Source organism: Lissotriton helveticus, chromosome 1_2 (assembly GCF_964261635.1).
Source record: "Lissotriton helveticus chromosome 1_2, aLisHel1.1, whole genome shotgun sequence".
Taxonomy (NCBI): Eukaryota; Metazoa; Chordata; class Amphibia; order Caudata; family Salamandridae; genus Lissotriton; species Lissotriton helveticus.
Window position 1 is genome coordinate 167,241,032 of NC_136058.1, and position 17,917 is coordinate 167,258,948.

Sequence of the window (17,917 nt, forward strand, 5' to 3'; positions counted from 1 at the left end):
TGGTGGTTTTTGGTGGGTCGCTAACGGCTTTAGCGCCCGCATGCGAGTCGCTATTTTTTCTCAGATAAGTACATGAATGCCGTTTTGCGTTTCCTCAATAGCGAGTCGCTATTGATCGCTATTAGGGACACGCAAAACGGCATGTACATGAATCAGGCTGTTAATCTCTCATCTCCTACAAAAAAAAACATGGTCTTGTGCAAAGTAACTGGCACTCATATAAAGTGCTTTAATAATACTTTGGGGGTAGTGTTCACGCTATATAAAACTGCATTAAAAAAGCAGATAGGGAGGACGGAGCGAGTGAACTGAAACCTCGAGCACTGTATGGAGGGCTACTAGGCAATGACAAGCGCAAGCGCATCGCACCGCAGCGGGAGAGACGAGTGTGCTCTTTTTCAAAGCACATACTTGTGCTTGTGGCGCGCCGCTGCGCACTCCCACAAGGCGTATGCCGCCAAAAGCACGAGTATGTGCTTTGTAAAAAGAGCTGCACGACGGCTAAAGGTCTCCTATGCAGTGCATGCGCATAAAACTGCATTAAAAAAGAGGAGGGGGAGGACGGAGCGAGTGAACTGAAAACACGAGCACTGTATGGAGTGCTATAGGCAATGACAAGCACACGTGCCTCGCGCTGCAGTGGGAGAGATCAGTCTGCTCTTTTTCAAAGCACATACCCGTGCTTGTGGCGCGCCGCTGCGCACTCCAACAAGGCGTATGCCGCCACAAGCACGAGTATGTGCTTTGTAAAAAGAGCTGCACAGCGGCTAAAGGTCTCCTATGCAGTGCATGCACACTGCTTAGGCGAGACCTAAAAAAAGCACTGTCCCTCACTAGTGTAAGTGCACATCTGCAGTATTGTCATATAATGAGCTCTACGAGTCATACACAGCCATAAGTGTTCCATAATAAAGTTTGGGGACTAACATAAAGAGCTGGGGATGGCCTCCGTCTGACAAGCGGCTCATTCTCTGTTCGTGAGCTCCAGGAAGCTGCTCCATTTTTACACTGAAATGTGATTGTCTTTTTATTAGCAGAGACCTTTTGTTTTCCACCGTTATCTTTCTGTAGATGTGAATTCAGACCCATACAAGAGTAGACACATGAATGTATTTATATTTTTCGTCTGCGGCCTTTATCTTTAATTGCTTGTATCGAGATGTTTGTATTTTATTTTTGAGTGCGGTATTTATATATTTTCAAGGCCTCTCGACGTTGTTAATTCAGTGTTTTTCTTCCACATGCGTTTTTTCTCCTCAACAGATGCTGGGAGCAAGGCGGAGATCGGCTTCTGTGTCAAACAGGCGAGCCTCTCACCGGTGTTTCTGCACTACAGATTATTTAGCAGTGTCAGGGCCCTGCACAGAGAGCCGACCCACTGCAACTGCGCTTGCCCCCGAGCACCAGCTAATTAGCATGTATTCAGAGACTTGTTCGATTAGAGGTCCTTGAAGTATCTTCGGCTTCCATACTCCAAGCGTCCAATTTTTAGATTTTAATGAGGCTGGAAATAAAATGAAGCAAACCACACACTGAGGAAAAATTTAAATGGACTACTTCGGTCGTCGGATTAGAGTCCAACGTCAACACAGACTGTCAGGCTAGGAAGGAATTTAGGGGCATATTACCAAGCAATAGCAATAATTATCGCTATTGATTGGTTAGAGACAAAAATTTACCGCTGAGCTGGGGCGATTTTTACCGCAGATAAACCTTGGTATTACCAAGGTTTATCGCAAATGCGATAAAAAACGGCCGCAATGCATGAATATTGCTGAAAAGTCAGCGATATTCATGCATTACCGAGCTAATGCTCTTAACCATGTTATCCACCTCCCATTGGATAACATGGCTAAGAACTGCTCAGGGCAGGTGTTAGCTTTTGGAGATATTCGCGCTTAGCGCGAATATCTCCAAAAGTTGGTAATAGGAGATAGCGATGTTAGCGACTGTTTCCAGTCGCTAACATCTTGGCACGCCCACTTTGCATGTCATTAGTGATAAATATCACTGACATGCAAAGTGGGGCCCAAGATGATCGCTATCTCCTACTAGCTGTCGCTAACTGGTGTTAGCGACAGTTAGGTAATAGGGAGATAATTTTATCTCCGCTTTCTTGGCTTTTAAAGCCTAAAAAGCGGAGATAAAACCCCTTGATAATATGCCCCTCAGAGACCCCAGCAGTAGGCAGTGCCATGCGGGACCCGCATTAGGGCAAAAAGATTGGTGCACTAGGCGCCCACCTGGAAGGGGCCAAGAAGTGTGGGGCGCTATGCTGAGCATAAGCTTCCGCTTCAAAGGCACCTGATGCAGAGTTCCTCGTGTGTCCAGCTTTCAGGCAGTAATAAAAATGTCAAGATAACTCTTGTGACTTTCTAGAGAGAGAAAATCAAGTTTTGTCTTGTGGCAGTTCTGACTGGCCATAAAGTAACTCAGAGGGTTAATATGCCTACTGCAAAGAACAGACCTGCATTTTTTTGTGGATAGCAGAGGTGATTTGTAAAGCCAACTTTTACCAGTGCTTTAAAACAAATAAAATGTATGTGAGTGAGGGGCTATACAGGGGCTATACAGAGATAAGTGGCACTTTTGCCGGTTGCTGATGATGGAATTCGAGGAGGAGGTCATGTTGTGTGGGGACAAACAATTGTATTGATTACACTGGGTGCCACCAGCGCTAAAGTCGGCCCTGGTGCAATAAATGAGCTAGAGGGCCGAGGTAGATTATAGTTTCCCTGTAATATGGGCAAGTTATACCTTCAGAAAATGTACGCAGTGCTGGGTGATAACAAGCTTTAGTGCACATCAGGGCCCAGATTCTCATCGGTTTAGCGTCGGGTTAATGTTACTTTTTCATGGCAAACCTGGTGCTAAAACTGTTTGGGGATTTACAAACCATTGCTAATTGGTATTAGCGTTGGTTTGTATGTAAAAGTCAAGGAGGTTTAAATGGGTAGTACATGGGCGTTCCCATGCAACCACCCATGCTTTTGATGCTAAACCCTATTCACTAACATTGATAGAAAGGGTTTAGCGCCAAGAGATAACTCTGCTGAGAAGCAGGCATTAAGCGGAGAATTTTTTTTTATTTCTCTGTGCTTTTCCGACTTTGCATGCATGCTGCACTGTATAGCACACATACAAAGTAGAAACAGCTTTTAAACTTGTCTAGCCATATTATTTTCTACAGGAAGTGCTAATAAATCTGCACTTTTCAATATGAATGCAAAAGTGCTGCAATTACTGGAATAATTTTTGTTCAATAGAGAGCTACACTGGTGAGAAGCCATTTAGCAGTTTCAGAATGAAATTTGAGGTTATAAAGATTGATCTTTCTTTTACCAATCCCAAAGGATTCTATAGCTGGTTTAATGCATGGCATTTCAGGCTAAACAGGAGTCCTGTTGCTGGACTCTTTGTAGATTTACAAGTGATGTAGTTAATTTGGGTAAATAATTAGATATTTTATAATCGCAAGTCCTTCCATTTTTTAACCCCTACCGCCCTACCGCGTTTTCCCGCTGTGCGCTAAAATTTTAAAAATGGCTTGTTTATGACAAAGCCAGCTCGTCATCCGCGTAGCGCAGGTAACGCCCATGACGAGCTGGCTTTGTCATCAGCACTGAAGGGGTTAATATGCCTGCAAGGATCATTGGAGGCTTTTACGTGGATTTGGGTGTCATCTTCATGCATTGTGTGATCTATCTACCAAGCTGCAATTCTCTTTTGTGCCTCACTTTCCTTTATTGGTTTGAAGGTGAAATGTAACCAACAATGTATACATACCACAATAATTGAACAGTACATCATACATACATGAATGAATTGAAGTACCAAAACATCAAGCAGAAGAAGGGGTGAGGGGAAGGGGAGCGGGTAATGCATGCTTCCATAAAGGTCAAGAAAAACTGGAACACGAAGCAAACCATCACAGTATATAATCAGCAAATAAGTATTATCAACATCTTTCAAAGTGAAAGGGAGAGAGGTAACACTCTGGGAATGCCCACAAGAAGGTACTAGTGAAGTGCAAAGCTGTTTCCATCCCGTACAGTTCAGAGGAAAATGTAGCAAAGGTGAAGGCCTTTAGAAACCTGTTCTTGTGAGACCTCGTGTCGAGGAACCTGCCCCAGATCTCCAGAAAACTTAGTAGTCTGTCATTAATTTCATATATTATTTTTTTGAAAATGTTTGTTTCACACATATTCTCTAACCATGCTCAGTAGGATAGGACTCTGTCAGTTTTTCAATGTCGTCTTAAAATCCTCATTTTGTCAACCCCTCGAGCTGTAGTCACCCATCGTGTGAAGTGGGAGGGCGGGTCTGGGAGGTTACTTAAGTCATGAATAAGTGCTAAGGTTGCCGTCAAGCCTCAATGGACCAAAAATTACATTTCAGATGTTCCCATATTTGAGTCCAGTAACTATGCTCTATGTCACAATCCAGAGTGTTACATCGTCAGCAATTTGAGTCAGGACTTAAGTTGGCTCTATGAAGTCTAGCAGATGACCAATGCTATTAATGTATCAAATTATAGTGTCCATACTTGTGGCAGATTCGTATAGCCCTTTTTTGTAAACTGCCGAATCCCCCATGATGAGCACAAGTTGACATTTAACAAGATATTTGCGATTCTAGACTTTTGAGTATTATGGGGTAACCATGAATGAGAACATGACCTGGGAGCCTCAACAAATTAAATCTCAGCTCAGACTGGCCCAACTTACAGGGGGAATCTTGAAGCTTTCCAACACATCTACTTACAAACCCATCGGCCCATCTTTGGAGATTTATAAAATGCAGGCAAGGGGGGAGGTTCTCTATGGCGGTTCTCTATGGGGCTACACATGTAGATCAGAGATCACCGTCACGGAGAACAAATTCTTAAGACAACTTTTGCCGCTGCCGTCAAGTACTCCTCTTCTACCCCTGCAGCTCGATTTGGGTATCAAATCGATAGAGGAGGAATTGGCCCTAAAACCACTAAGATTCTGGCGGAGATTGTGGACAACACCCGAGCTCCACAACTACAGGCAGGAACTTCAGGAGATCCCAAGCCTACCAAATCTAGGGAAAATTCCCTTGCTTATGTAAATTAAGAAAGAATGTGGGAGGTTGGGAATACCATCACTATGGTCTGATCCTGAAATTGCCTGTAATGTCATGTCACGCAAGCATTTGGCCAGATTATTTTATGATAGCAAAATATCTGCTGCTTTGCACAATTCACAGATCGGCACCCTAACAGAATCCTTTTTAAAAGTTAAAGATTTTTATCATTTTGAACATGTTTTTGATGACATCTTTCCAATTTTAACAAGAAAATTATACCTACAATGGAGATATGGCACCTTACCAATTAGAGCTCTCACCAGTAAGTGGGCTCCACCTACACCAAAAAACTGTCCTGGTTGTAATTGTGAGTCTAAAAATGATTTGCATTTGCTTTTTTTCTGCCCAGCTTATCAAAAGCATAGAAAGTACAGGATTATACCCGTATGCAAAAACTTGGGATTTACCAATTGCATGCAGGCCTACAGAATATTTAAAACAGAGTTATCCGGTTTTATTGTATTTGCTGTAGCAAAATGTTTGACAGCCATGTGGTATAAGCGCAGGCTCCTAAAACTTCTGCATAGAAAATATCTATATGTCCAAATGGCAAACTAACTTCTACAGATGATTAGATCTATAGTCTGTAGTCTCTGGTATTTTCTGTGCAATATTATGTAGGGTGCAGTTTCGATATTTATTTGCTCCTGTATTGTAGATATTGTTTTCTTTTTAACTCAATATCATGTTCTTTATAAGCAATGTATTTTATCTGTACTATGTGAACATCTTTTATGGCTATAAAATTGCCTAAATAAAGATTTATGAACTGCTATTTGCAAGTGTCATGTTAAAGTTCAAAATGGTTGAGGCAAAACTTAATCCGTGTGGGCCTGAACAAATGATGTTCCCTGCAATCCTCACTGTGTGTGTAGGAATGGGGTTGAGTCCATCAAAACCTAAACGGTAGGACTTCAACAAATTGTTAATCAGGGAAGGTCCCCAAACAGCTTATTTATTGAGTGCCATTTGATCGATACATGTTCGGCCTGAATTTATTTGGCTTCAGGGATTGTTACACATACCATATATGAATGACTGTACACAGTAAAATTATTAGAAATTCTACCTCCAATCGCAAACTGCATTTTGTAGAACATAAAAAAGTACTACAACAGTACTGTTTACTTACTACAAAATACAATTCACAAAACTATCTTAATTTCCACCTCTCCTAACTTTTCTATGGAAAGATGATCACACATTTATATTTACTACTTAGTATTAAATGTAGTAGGGTTCTGGGGAGTTGCTGGAAAAAGGGGAATACTTAGTACTAAATGTCACGGGTTATGTGAGGAGTATTAGGGAGTTGAGGGAGGGCTAACATGGGTTTAGAGATTCACAGAACCCCCATCCACAAATGCGTAAACTCATTCCTAGTCATAAACTGTACTTCCAAAGTTACAACAGCCACAAATGACCTAAAACAGCAGAACATGCACTACTGCTCTGACCTGGAATATTTCCAGCACCATACATGGCCAGCCACTGGTACTGCAAACATATATTTACATTTAATTTAATGTCATAAACAATTATACAGAAATAAAACATAAATGTTATTTTATCATAAATAGTTTGATGATTTTTTAATTTTGTGTAAGAGTAATCATACAGAAATGTACTTTGTTTATAGGCCCCTCTAACTTGAAGAAATAGAAGTCAGAATCAACAAGATATTGGTTTAATTAATATAACATCATATATTTCACACATACACTGGAGTGTTCCAGCAGGGACTACCTGTCCCAAGATTCTACAGTGGCTACGGAGCCGGCATGATTTAGCACCACGCCTGCTGCCAATTTGAGCCACATCACTATAGAGCGCATTCTGAGGACCGGCAGAGTGGAAGTATTCCAGCAGGGACAACGTCTCCCAAGATTCTACAAGGGCTAAAGAGGCGAACTCTTTTAGCACCTCGCCTGTTGCCAATTTGACTCTGCCACATAGCTATATAGTGCATTCTGAGGACCCATCTGCACCCGTAGATGTCCGAACGAGGCTGGGCTGGGCCTAGTCTCTTGGCTCCTTTCTCTTTTGGGCATTCCATCAAGGTTGTCCCATGGATGCTGTTTAGCACCACCTCAAAGGAAGTAAATGACAATGTCTTTTTTTTTTCTCATGAGGTTACCCTTGAGTGGGTTCAGCTGAACTGTGTGCACGATGGGGAAGAAGAAGGTGGTTAACCCTGAACCAACTTTAGGAACTATAGGCACAACCATAAATGTTTCTGAGTAAATTTAACTAGCTGAGCGTCATTTGTCTCTGGATCATGATGGAATCCCAACCTTGTCATTGCCTTTGCCTCTTGATAACTGCACCGATGCTTTGAGGGATCATGTAGCCCCTCTGGTTGTTAGGGAGCCCTCTGTCACTATCCCTGCAACTGGTCCCCCCCATGGAAGCAGTGGCCCACTTGTCCCCAAGCAATCCCACTTCTGCTGCTAAACGCAAGTGCAATCCAGGTTCCTGACTCCCATACCGGAGGCCATGCGTGGTACCAGTGTGAGCCCCCTCTACCCGGAAACTACCTGGATGTTAGCAATGATTGCCCATAATGACTGAGTTTGCATCTGTTATAAATGACTGCCTGATCACTATCAAGGAGAGACTAGATAAGCTGCCTGAGGAGGTCAGTAAACTCACCAAGTCTCATCCTTATTTGAAACCTCTTTCTACTGACTAACCCTGTGCCAGGAACTCTGCTCCACTGGCAGAGTTTGCAGATTTGTGCATACTCGCATTCCGCGGAGAACGCAAAGTCTGCAAAAACTTACGACTCCGCAGCGGAGCAAAATTCAGCCCCGGATCCTCCGCCTCCCACCCCCGCCGAAATATTTTTAAATAAAAATGCCAATTAAAGTAAAATAAAAGTCGACTTACCTTTATCGCAGCGGCTCCGGGCTTTCCTCCTCCTCCTCGCCGGAAATCCCCACTGTCAGATGTACGTCATGGTAGGACTGTGCATGTGCACGCAAATAGGTAAGTGGGCTTTTATTTTACTTTAATTTGAATTCTAATGTTAAATATTTAATTGCGAGGGTGGGAGGTCTGGAGCTCCGCATAGAGCAACTCCGCCTGGGGTTACTAGTGACCTGGCTCTGGTTGCTCCTACATGGTTTGGTCCTATATTGGCTTCCACAGTCCCCGATCCCTCTCTCTCTAGCGGGCAAGTTGGTGTATCCACCTATACTTCCTAATGACTCCAGTTCCTTGCAGCGTGACTCTAAGGCCATGGTTATGCGGGGTGCTGGTCATCCACATGCTCGCTTGGATTGCCCCACAAATACCAAGAATGAGGTTGTTATTGACTTTCCTACAGCGGCTACACCTTACGTTGTGATGCTGGGGAATGTACCCCCTCCGACACGGCGGTGAGTGAATCATTTGCCCATCAAAAAACAAGGCGACTCATTGGATCGGCCTTCACTCTAATCTTTGCCCCACATTCACAAGCAGATAAACATAGTGAAAATAGTCAGCTGGCTGGGAAAGGATGCCAAAGATGATGAGGGGGATTTGGTGGTGGTGAACTGTAATCGCTCTCAACTTGCTGCACAAGTTTTTGCAGCAATCAATTTACAGACATGCAGTGTCCCGTTTTTCATTCAAGCTCTTCCACTGCGCTATTTCTGTGGGCCATAGATTGTAGGTGTGGCTCCACGATTGCCTCAGATTGTAGTAACAGCATACAAAAATGAGGCCCCCCACCCTACAATTTCAAAATTGTATGCGTACCATCAATCAATGGATGAATATGCATTACCTCAAACTAAACTCTGATAAAACAGAGATTTTCATCTTTAGCAATTTACTACCGAGTTGGGGTAACCTATGGTGGCCAGCAGAGATGAGCCAGCCCCCAAAACCGGTGGTAAAAGCTAAGAATCTGGGGGTGTGGTTGAACCACAAACTTTCCCTTATCTAACACACGAATGCAACGGTTTCAGCCAGTCACTTTCTAATTAAAAAAGTAAGTAAGATCCTTCCTTAACTTCCGGTAGACACAAAACAAACGGTAGTGACATCCTTAATCCAGTCAAAACTTGACTACTGCAACGGACTACTGGGAAATGTACAGAAACAATGTTTGAAAAAAGTGCAAAGTGTACAGAATTCAGTGGCAAGGCTACTATCCAACATACCTAGGAACAACTCGATCACCGCTGAAATTCGAAAACTGCACTGGCTCACTGTGGAGCAACAGATTAAATTCAAGGCACTCTCTCTAGCCTACAAAGCCTTGAGCCAAAAAGGCCCGGTCTTTTTGCAGAATCTGTTCACCTGGTACGAACCTACCAGACACCTTCGTTCCTCCGGCACTAAACTTCTGCGGGTGCCAAAAATCTGCACCTTACAATGGGGCGGCCTCAGCTTCCACTTCTACACCACCAAGCTCTGGAACTCTCTCCCATTTGACCTTAGAAGCGCCCCCACCCTCATCTCCTTTAGGAAAGGCCTGAAAACTTGGCTGTTTCAGAACTAGATGTCAGTGCAGACCCCCGCTGTCCATAACGCCAAGACACCTCCGGGTATACATGTGCTTTATAAATCAATATAACGTAACATAATATAACACGTGTCCAAGCAATGCATCATGGCCTTGGACCACCCGCAGCCTCTCTGTCATTTCTTCCCTGGAGAATGTGACCCGAGAATGTGACCCATTTTGCCCCCGAGTGCCCTAGACTCTTGTGATTGACTAGCTCCTGAAGCTCTTCTTCTGAATTCAGTCAGTTCCCCTGGTCGTAGCTCACCCATCCCTCCTGGTACAGGTCTTGCTTTATGGCACCGCAACAATTTTAACTTAGTCTGCTGGAACATTCAAAAATTCAGAGACCTGCATTGACATGCTTTTATCAGGAAATGTAATGTTATTTGTCTTCAGGAAACCTAGGTGACTTCAAATATTTTTTTGTGGGGTGGGATATACAGTTTATTTTGTTCCAGCAATTGCCTCAGTGTCCGTTAGGGCTGAAGGGGTTCTAGTAATTTATATTGCATTGGAATGTTGAGGCTTGAGTCAATGTTGTTATAACTTCTGGGTCCGCTGTACTCCAGGCATCAAGACCGTCATATTTGTGTTCTACAGATATTTATCTTTTCCACTTTTATAATGCTGCCTATTCTCCCCACAAATCATCCAATATATCCCTTCTGGGTACCTTCATTGATTCTCTAACCGATAATGGGGGTGGTTCTCCTAGCCCAATCATTGCACGGGATTTAAATATTCACTTGTGTGAGTGTCCCCTTAATAGAAGCAAGACAAAGCCTCCATGTAGGCTCTAGGAGGGGCTACATGGTACACAAAAGAGAAGGCTCTGAGCTGAATAAAATTGTAAGTGGAAATCATTTGCTTTTTATATTGGATAAACTGATCTATACCCCAAATCCACATATTCTCCCCACATTTACTGGTTAGGGGCTGCTTTTCAATTATAGATTTTTTTTTTTTTTTCAGCCTCTCTTTTTCTGTTGATGTCTTGGTTTAATATTTTACATAGTGTCTTTAGTGACCACAACCCAGTTTCTATTATCATGAGTTGGAGGCAGTCCAACTTAGTTCACACTCAGGTGCTTCTTCGTGCTCTTTCCCATTCTGATCAAGGAAGGCGCATCAGTTGGGCAATGGTTTAGCCTGAAAGATTCAAGCACTCCCTATTTCAGAGCTGTGCTCCGGATTTTGGCACCTGTCTAGAAACCACTGCCACTGATTTATCAATCTTAGAGGTTTGGGCGTATTTCTAAAAAAACAATTTGGCTTTTATCACACCTGGCTACTAACTCCACTCCCCCTGGCCGCTGATGGGTTGACACAGTTGCTCTAAGGCCCTGAGGTCTCTAAAATCTGCACTGAAAGCTATGCCTAGAAATGGGGATCTAATTTCCAACCTTTGTAAAAATATTATCAGCTCCAGTGAAGGAGTCATAAATATGAACCAAGCTCCCAAGCTCGGGATGACCTAGCTCAAGCAAGTACATGGAAAAACAGTTCAACCGTTTGGCGCATATTGAACCAACAATGTTTTGCCCAGGAAAAGGATGTTACGGTGTGCCATCACATTGCTGCTGACCATGGGTAACTCACTTTAAAGGTATCTATAATTAGCAAGTGCATTCTGTGCAGGCAGTCGTTTCTGCACTGCCTCCCAGTGGTAGGTTTAAGCTAGCCTCCAGCCTCTAGGTCTCCAGGCGCTTGGTGGTGGTGAGCAGCTCCGTTCAGTCAAAGAGCCAGGTCTTGAGTGTCTTTCGGAAGATGTTCAGGGAGGGTCTGATGTCAATCGGGAGCTCATTCCAGGTCTTGGCCACGATGTAGGAGAAGGCTCTTCCACCTGTTCTGGCTCGGAGGATGCTTGGGGTTTTGGCGAGGATGAGGTTGGTTGATGTGAGGTTTCTCCTGGGTGCATGGAAGGATATGCTCTCGTTGAGGTATTGAGGTCCGATGTTGTGGAGGCATTTATAGGCGTGGGTGAGTATTTTGAAAGTAACTCTCTTCTCAATGGGAAGCCAGTGGAGGTTCCGTAGGTGATGTGTTCATGTCGAGGGATGCCAAGGGCGAGTCTGGCTGGGGTGTTCTGTATGGTCTGGAGTTTGCGGAGCAGAGACTTGTTGATCCCGACGTAGAGTGCGTTTCCGTAGTCCAGTCTGCTGGTTATGAGTGCATGAGACATGGTCTTTCTTGACTCGGGGTGTTGAAGCAGCTGGAGGCAACGATGTTGACCTGCAGGTTCATCGAGAGGGACATGCTTCTTTGTGCATAGAGGTTTGGGGTCCAGTTTTATCCCAGATTTTAATGCCTTAGTTAGAGAGCCCACCCCAGGCCTCTTCAGCTGAAATTGTGCCAGTTTTTAAAAAGGGAATAACGAAAACCCAGAATGGTATCTCCCAATTTCCCTCATTGATCCTGTTGTAATAGTTCTGGGACGTGTTGTGTTGCTTAGACTTACCAACTGGGTAGAGGAGAATAACATTGATAACATTGTATCTGACGTACAGTATGGTTTCAGGCAATGGAAGTCTACTATTGATCAGTGATACTAACACAACAGGAGGTGTAAGGCAGGAGGGTCTTAGGGACATTTTAGAGACCTGCAAAGGATTATATCCCCAATAGTATCAGACAAAAACAAATGTAAAATCCTTGGATCTATTTTAAACAGAAAATCGAAGAAAAGAAATTGTATGGTGAATAACTACTATAACACTAGCTGTGGGAAATTCCCTTATTAGGACGAAATCCCTCACTCACCAAAGGTGACATGCTTCATCATATGGGTACCAGCAAAACTCCACCAACCTTTACATGCCAATTTTTGTTTTCGTGCGCGACTCGCAAACATTAAGTTGGCAAGCGCGAGCGAGAGTTTGCGTCCTCTGGTTAGAGTTTCTGGTGCTAGAACGCCTTCCAGCAAGACTTCTCAATATGGGCGGTTGCAGCAGGTCATGACCATTTGCGATGAGAAAGCTTTCACTTGAGTAGAAAATCTACTTGAGCGAGAGAGGAAGCAGCACCCTCTACTGATCTGCATGGTGTCGTTCGCGCTGATTTTGCAACACGGAACAAGCTCCTGGTGCCAATAATCTGCATGAGCAGCACCAGGTGCTGAATTTCACCTGCTCGCCGGACTCACCAGAATCTCGTGGAATTTTTATGTAACTCCGCGGAGTGAACTCTGAAAGTTCCGCCCACCCCTGGTAATTACCCTTAGAGGCAGCAGGCCTTGTAAAATATATAAAGTATAAACATTCCATTTACTGGTTATCAATAGTGACTAAAATAACAATTGGGTGACAAGTTTTATCAAACCCATCCCTATAGGGTACTATTGTTTCCTATATTTACGCATTACCAATGTACATATAGGGTGCATCAAGTAACCCCTATATTCGACCTAAATGTAGAAAGATGACATTGTTTTATAATGATTCATGACCAAACTCTTACCTAATATATAGGGGCAAATTATCAGAAATGTACAGATTTGATTCAATTGTTCAATTTTGTATGGAGTAGTTGTGCTTTAGGTTCTCTATTATTAGTAGTAATTCTATTTCGGTGGGGATGTGCTTCACATAGGTGCTTGACATATAGGTCTTGATGAGTTGTAGGCAGTGTGAGTGACATTCGATGTCTGGAACAAAGGAGACTTAGATGTGTCTTTATGTGTCAGCTTTCCTGGAGGATGAGGATAAGGCATCATATGTATGGGATATGGCTTTGAGAGATTTGTGGATGGCAGCCAAGTCTTCCAGAGATAAAGGGGTAAAGAATAACCATTGTGGGATAGCGCACAGAGAAGCTGGCTTGGTGTTGTTGATGTCTTCCCTGTATTGTGCTCAATGTTATGCCCAAAGTTTTTCTAGTATATTAGTAAACAATATGATGTATGTAATTTAATCATGCTTGCAAACACAAGGACATGATGGACATAGAGCTGAAACTTTTCAGACACTCACCCCCAGTCACAGATCTGGGTTGAATCCATTGTCGTTCTTTAGCTCACTTCGCCACCCAAAGTTCAGACCCAGCTATATGCAAATTAGTCTTGACCATGTGCCTCATGGGGACAGTCCAGCCCGAAGTGCCAAGCCAGGTCTTCCCTGGACCAAAAAACAAGCATCCTGGGACCGGTTTTGGGGTAACACCCCTCATCAGCCAGGCTAGCTTGAATACAGTGGCAAAGTGAGCAAGGGATACCTGTCTGGGCATACCCTGCCAACTTATGGTTAACAATGCAAATATAAGGAGATGATGGGCGGAGTGCTGAACATTTTTTAGACACTCATCCTCAGTCACAGATCTGGGTTGAATCTATCATCGTTCTTTAGCTCACTTCGCCACCCCAGTTAAGACCCATCTATATGCAATTCAGTCTTGACCATGTGCCTCATGGGAACAGTCCAGCCCGAACCACCAAGCCAGGTCTTCCCTGGACCGGAAACAAGCATCCTGAGACCGGTTTCGGGGTAATACCCTTCATCAGCCAGCCTAGTTTGAATCCAGTGGCAAAATGAGCAAATCTGCAGAAATCATCTACACTGTAGACTATTCATTGTGACCAAAATCTGACAAAAATTGTGCGGAAGTATAAACAACTTTGTACGGTAGACATTAAAGGCACACATTTCAATCACATCAGAGGTAGAGTAGGCTATAGCGTCACACAAGCTCTGAAAAATAACAAATTCCTTTCAAATGAGAGAATTGATAAAAATGTGCATATGTTTTGAAAACTAGTCAGGATACCGAAGTGCATGTTAAAGTAAATCTATGCCAGTTTCACCTGTTTGCATAACTGAAAAGAGGCGGTGTATATTGTTATCTGCATAACTAAAGCACTTTTTATGTTCAAGTTGCAGAGCAGAATTCCTTGGAGGGTACCAGCAGATCCAGCCAGTCAACAGGACCCAACGGTTTTAAGAGACATTTTTTTAACCATAAACTGGACTGTGATAATCAACCCCAGGACCCTGAGAGACTTTTCCAGAGATGTTTTATGGCAACTGTTACCACCATCAACGTGCAAGGACCTACATAATGTCTGAAGTGTTGTCTGAAGATTCTTACCAACATCTTACTGTGTACTTCATACTGTCATGTTTTCACCAATCCTGCTTTTTGTAACGTTTGCCTTAAAGCTTTGATCTTACAAGATGGATTGAAAAACATATCTTTTTTCATCTGTTTTTCTGTAACACAAATCTTGTCATAGTTTTTGTTGTATAAAGCGGAATTTTCAAGAGGCAGAGCACTGTGCATTTGTTTGATTAATAAAATAAATCAAAACTTTGCAATATATTGCTCTCTCTGTTTCACACATGTCTTTGGAGGCTATATTGCTTGCTTGTGTAACAATCCTGACACCTTGAGTTCTGTGTTGATTTATTAAGTAGTTTAGTTCAATCCAGAGTTTCACAATGTGTGATATTGAGCCTGAATAAAATTGGTATAATGTCGGTTAGGGGCAGCTGTGGCCCATGCAGGTAAGAGCTGTGGGGCCGGATTGGGGTGTGGGAGGGAGAGGGGGTTTCGGTAGTGGACCATGAGGGAAAATTAAATAAATATTTAATTTCCCCTCATCGTAATCTGATGAAATACCCCCCCACCCAGTCCCACTGCTCTTACCAGCACGGACCGCGGCTGGTTAGAGGTCAGTTGGGTGTGAGTTGAAACTATTGACCGGCATTCTTCAGTCATGGCATGTTCTGCATGGGGATATGTTGAATGTAAGTTAAGAGTAACATGATATTTTCAATAACTACCCCTCTTACAGAGTGTTTCATTGTTGGAAAGTGGTTTATTAGTAGTGTTAAATGTGCATCTACCACTGGCAATAGGCCATTAACACAGTCATTGGCTCAGAATAGGTCTCAATAAATTATTCCTATGCTCAACCCTTGGTAGCTTGGCTGCGAGCAGGCAGCCATAACTTAAAAAACAGGTATGTAAATCATTTAAAAACGCCAATTCAATGAATAATTAAGACACAGCACACAATAAAAATCCCACACCAATTTATAGAAAAATAGGAAATATAAAAAAATCCAATGTAGCAAACCGGAGAAAAGAAATTTGAAAGATTTAGCACTATAAAGCACATAGAAACCTATACCACCTAATGGGACATCTATATGCGCTAGACAGAGACAAAGTCAAAGATTCAGGCTGACTGTAATGGAGTCCTGCATGGCTATTCCCCACGGGAGGCTTGTCACAGATTTCCCACGGACTTTCAAACTTTTCTGGCGCTTTTTCTGTCGGGGTCCCTCGATGCTCTTCACCAATTCGGGTTCGGTGAGGGTTCGACGGCTTGCTTTTTAGGGAGCCCCTGGTCAAACTTTGGGAGTCGACTCCCGCAGCTTTTCAGTAGGATGAACCAGCAGGCAGGCCAGCTCATGGTTGAAGATCTCGGCTTAGCTCTCGCAGTTGAGTCTGCCCCCCTCTGGAGCGTTTTTCCAAAGTTCTTCTAACTTCTGGAACTACTTCCTTAGAGTTCCAAAGTGTCCAAAACACAATCCAAGGGTCCGGAACCTCCAAGATTGTCCTTGAATGTCGAGGACTTCAGTTCCCACAATCCACTTGGACAAAACCCTTCCAAATCTACTGGAGGTAATCCAGGCTGGGAATTCTTGGCGGTGATGGTCAAGGTGAGCTCTTTTAACCTGTGGCTTGCAGGGAGTCCCCTTGAAGCAAATTAGGTCCACAGAGTTTGTAGTTCCAGATTGTGCAACATGCGCAGTCAGTCGGAGTGCAGTTGATGCAAATCAAACTTCCAGCGGCCTACCCTGATTGGTCAGAGTTAAGAGAATTAGCCAAGCTGCTTTGATTAAGTGATAAGTGGCCCCCGGTGTCACAGGAAGTTTGGCTTACAGGAAAGAAAATCTTCTTTTCTGTATATTTTAGGGTATATCAACAATAGCATATTGTTGGATTCATCAATACCATGTCTCCTAAATCATTGAATGGTATTGTTGGTAATCTGTAGTGATATTTATGATTTAATAAACTATTGCAATGTTAACCTATGTGTCTAGGTATCTACAATGGGGAAAATTAAATGTCCAATTTCTCCAACACCAGGGCCTATAAAACATCTTTGTTATAAGGACAATGCTTAGTTCTAACTGACCCCACCCCAGGGATACCTAGGGCTGCTAATTGCTGTCAAGGCAACGGTCAGCCTATGAGAGGTCCGCAAGGTTCTCAGCCATTTCCCTTGGTGACACAAACTATTTGGATCTAAGCATAAGAATCTCTATGCCTGTGAAAGAACAGAGTCATGTTTGTACTGTTGACAGGATGACTGTGATAAGCTGTCCCTTGTCACACTTTATGCACCTTGTTAAGATTCACATTGATCTGTCTACTTTCCTTTAAATGAAAACACTCAAAAGAACATAGAAAACAATCTGTATATTATATATAAAGATAGGAATAAATTCGGGAGAAGCACATTATCATACTTTACAAAAGTCAAGAAATAAAGTCAATGTATTGTTTAGGAATTAGCATAGAACACTAAAGTTATCTGCTCCCCAACACTCAGACCAATACAACGACTTAGGCGAAGAGGTTTCTGGGACTACCGACTGTGTTCTAACACCTCATTGAATAAGACTGGGGGCTGACTGAAAGCCAAACTCCTCTGGCTGGGTTCCTTAAAGTAATATATTTGATGTGTAGGGGGGCTGACACTAAATGCGGTATAGGAAGGGATTGAAAGTGGCAAGATAAGGTTTCTGGCTCATTACCAAGAGTTAGATGTTTAGATTCTTTAGGATTTTCAGATATATCAGCATGGGGTGCTGGTTTCTAGAGTCAGGGCCTTGAACAATTTTGTCTCATGGAATTGTGGGACTTAGTTTCCTCAGGGTATAAAAGTCCCGAGGGCAGAGGAAGCTGGTGTTTTATCAATTAATAATTCACTTTAATGCTTACTGTGGTTGTTTCTTCCTAGGTCAGTGAGGGTGGTGTATGTTCATCCTTCCACAATGGCAAGCAGTGGGGTGACTTCCCCAGTGGTGGGGCCTCTCAGGGTGGTCCAGGAGAGGCAGGATGAGTGTGGGGTGTGGGTGGGAGAGAGGGGTGGGGAGGGGCGAGGGTTCACTTAGAGGGGGAAACAAAAGAGAGAGGGTCATCCCAACTTGGCAAGGAAATGGATGGGAGAATATATCTATTTTGGAGGCAAGAGGAGATTGAGGAATGGAGAGGTGTGGGCTATTATTTATTTTTTGCTTATTGGTCAAAGTCTCAACTTAGTCTAAAATAACAATTGCCCTCAAGCTTATGGGTTGG

General features: G+C 43.2%; 1 protein-coding gene across 1 annotated transcript in view; it reads left to right on the plus strand.

Annotated features, from left to right (window-relative positions):
* The window catches only part of SHISAL2A (shisa like 2A), a 555,131-nt gene extending 540,256 nt beyond the window's left edge, over positions 1 to 14,875 (plus strand). The window contains exon 3 of the mRNA XM_078673463.1: positions 14,476 to 14,875. Coding sequence (XP_078529589.1) covers positions 14,476 to 14,660 — 185 coding nt within the window. The 3' untranslated portion in view covers positions 14,661 to 14,875. The remainder of the gene's footprint in view (positions 1 to 14,475) is intronic.
* The last annotated feature ends 3,042 nt before the right edge of the window (positions 14,876 to 17,917 follow it).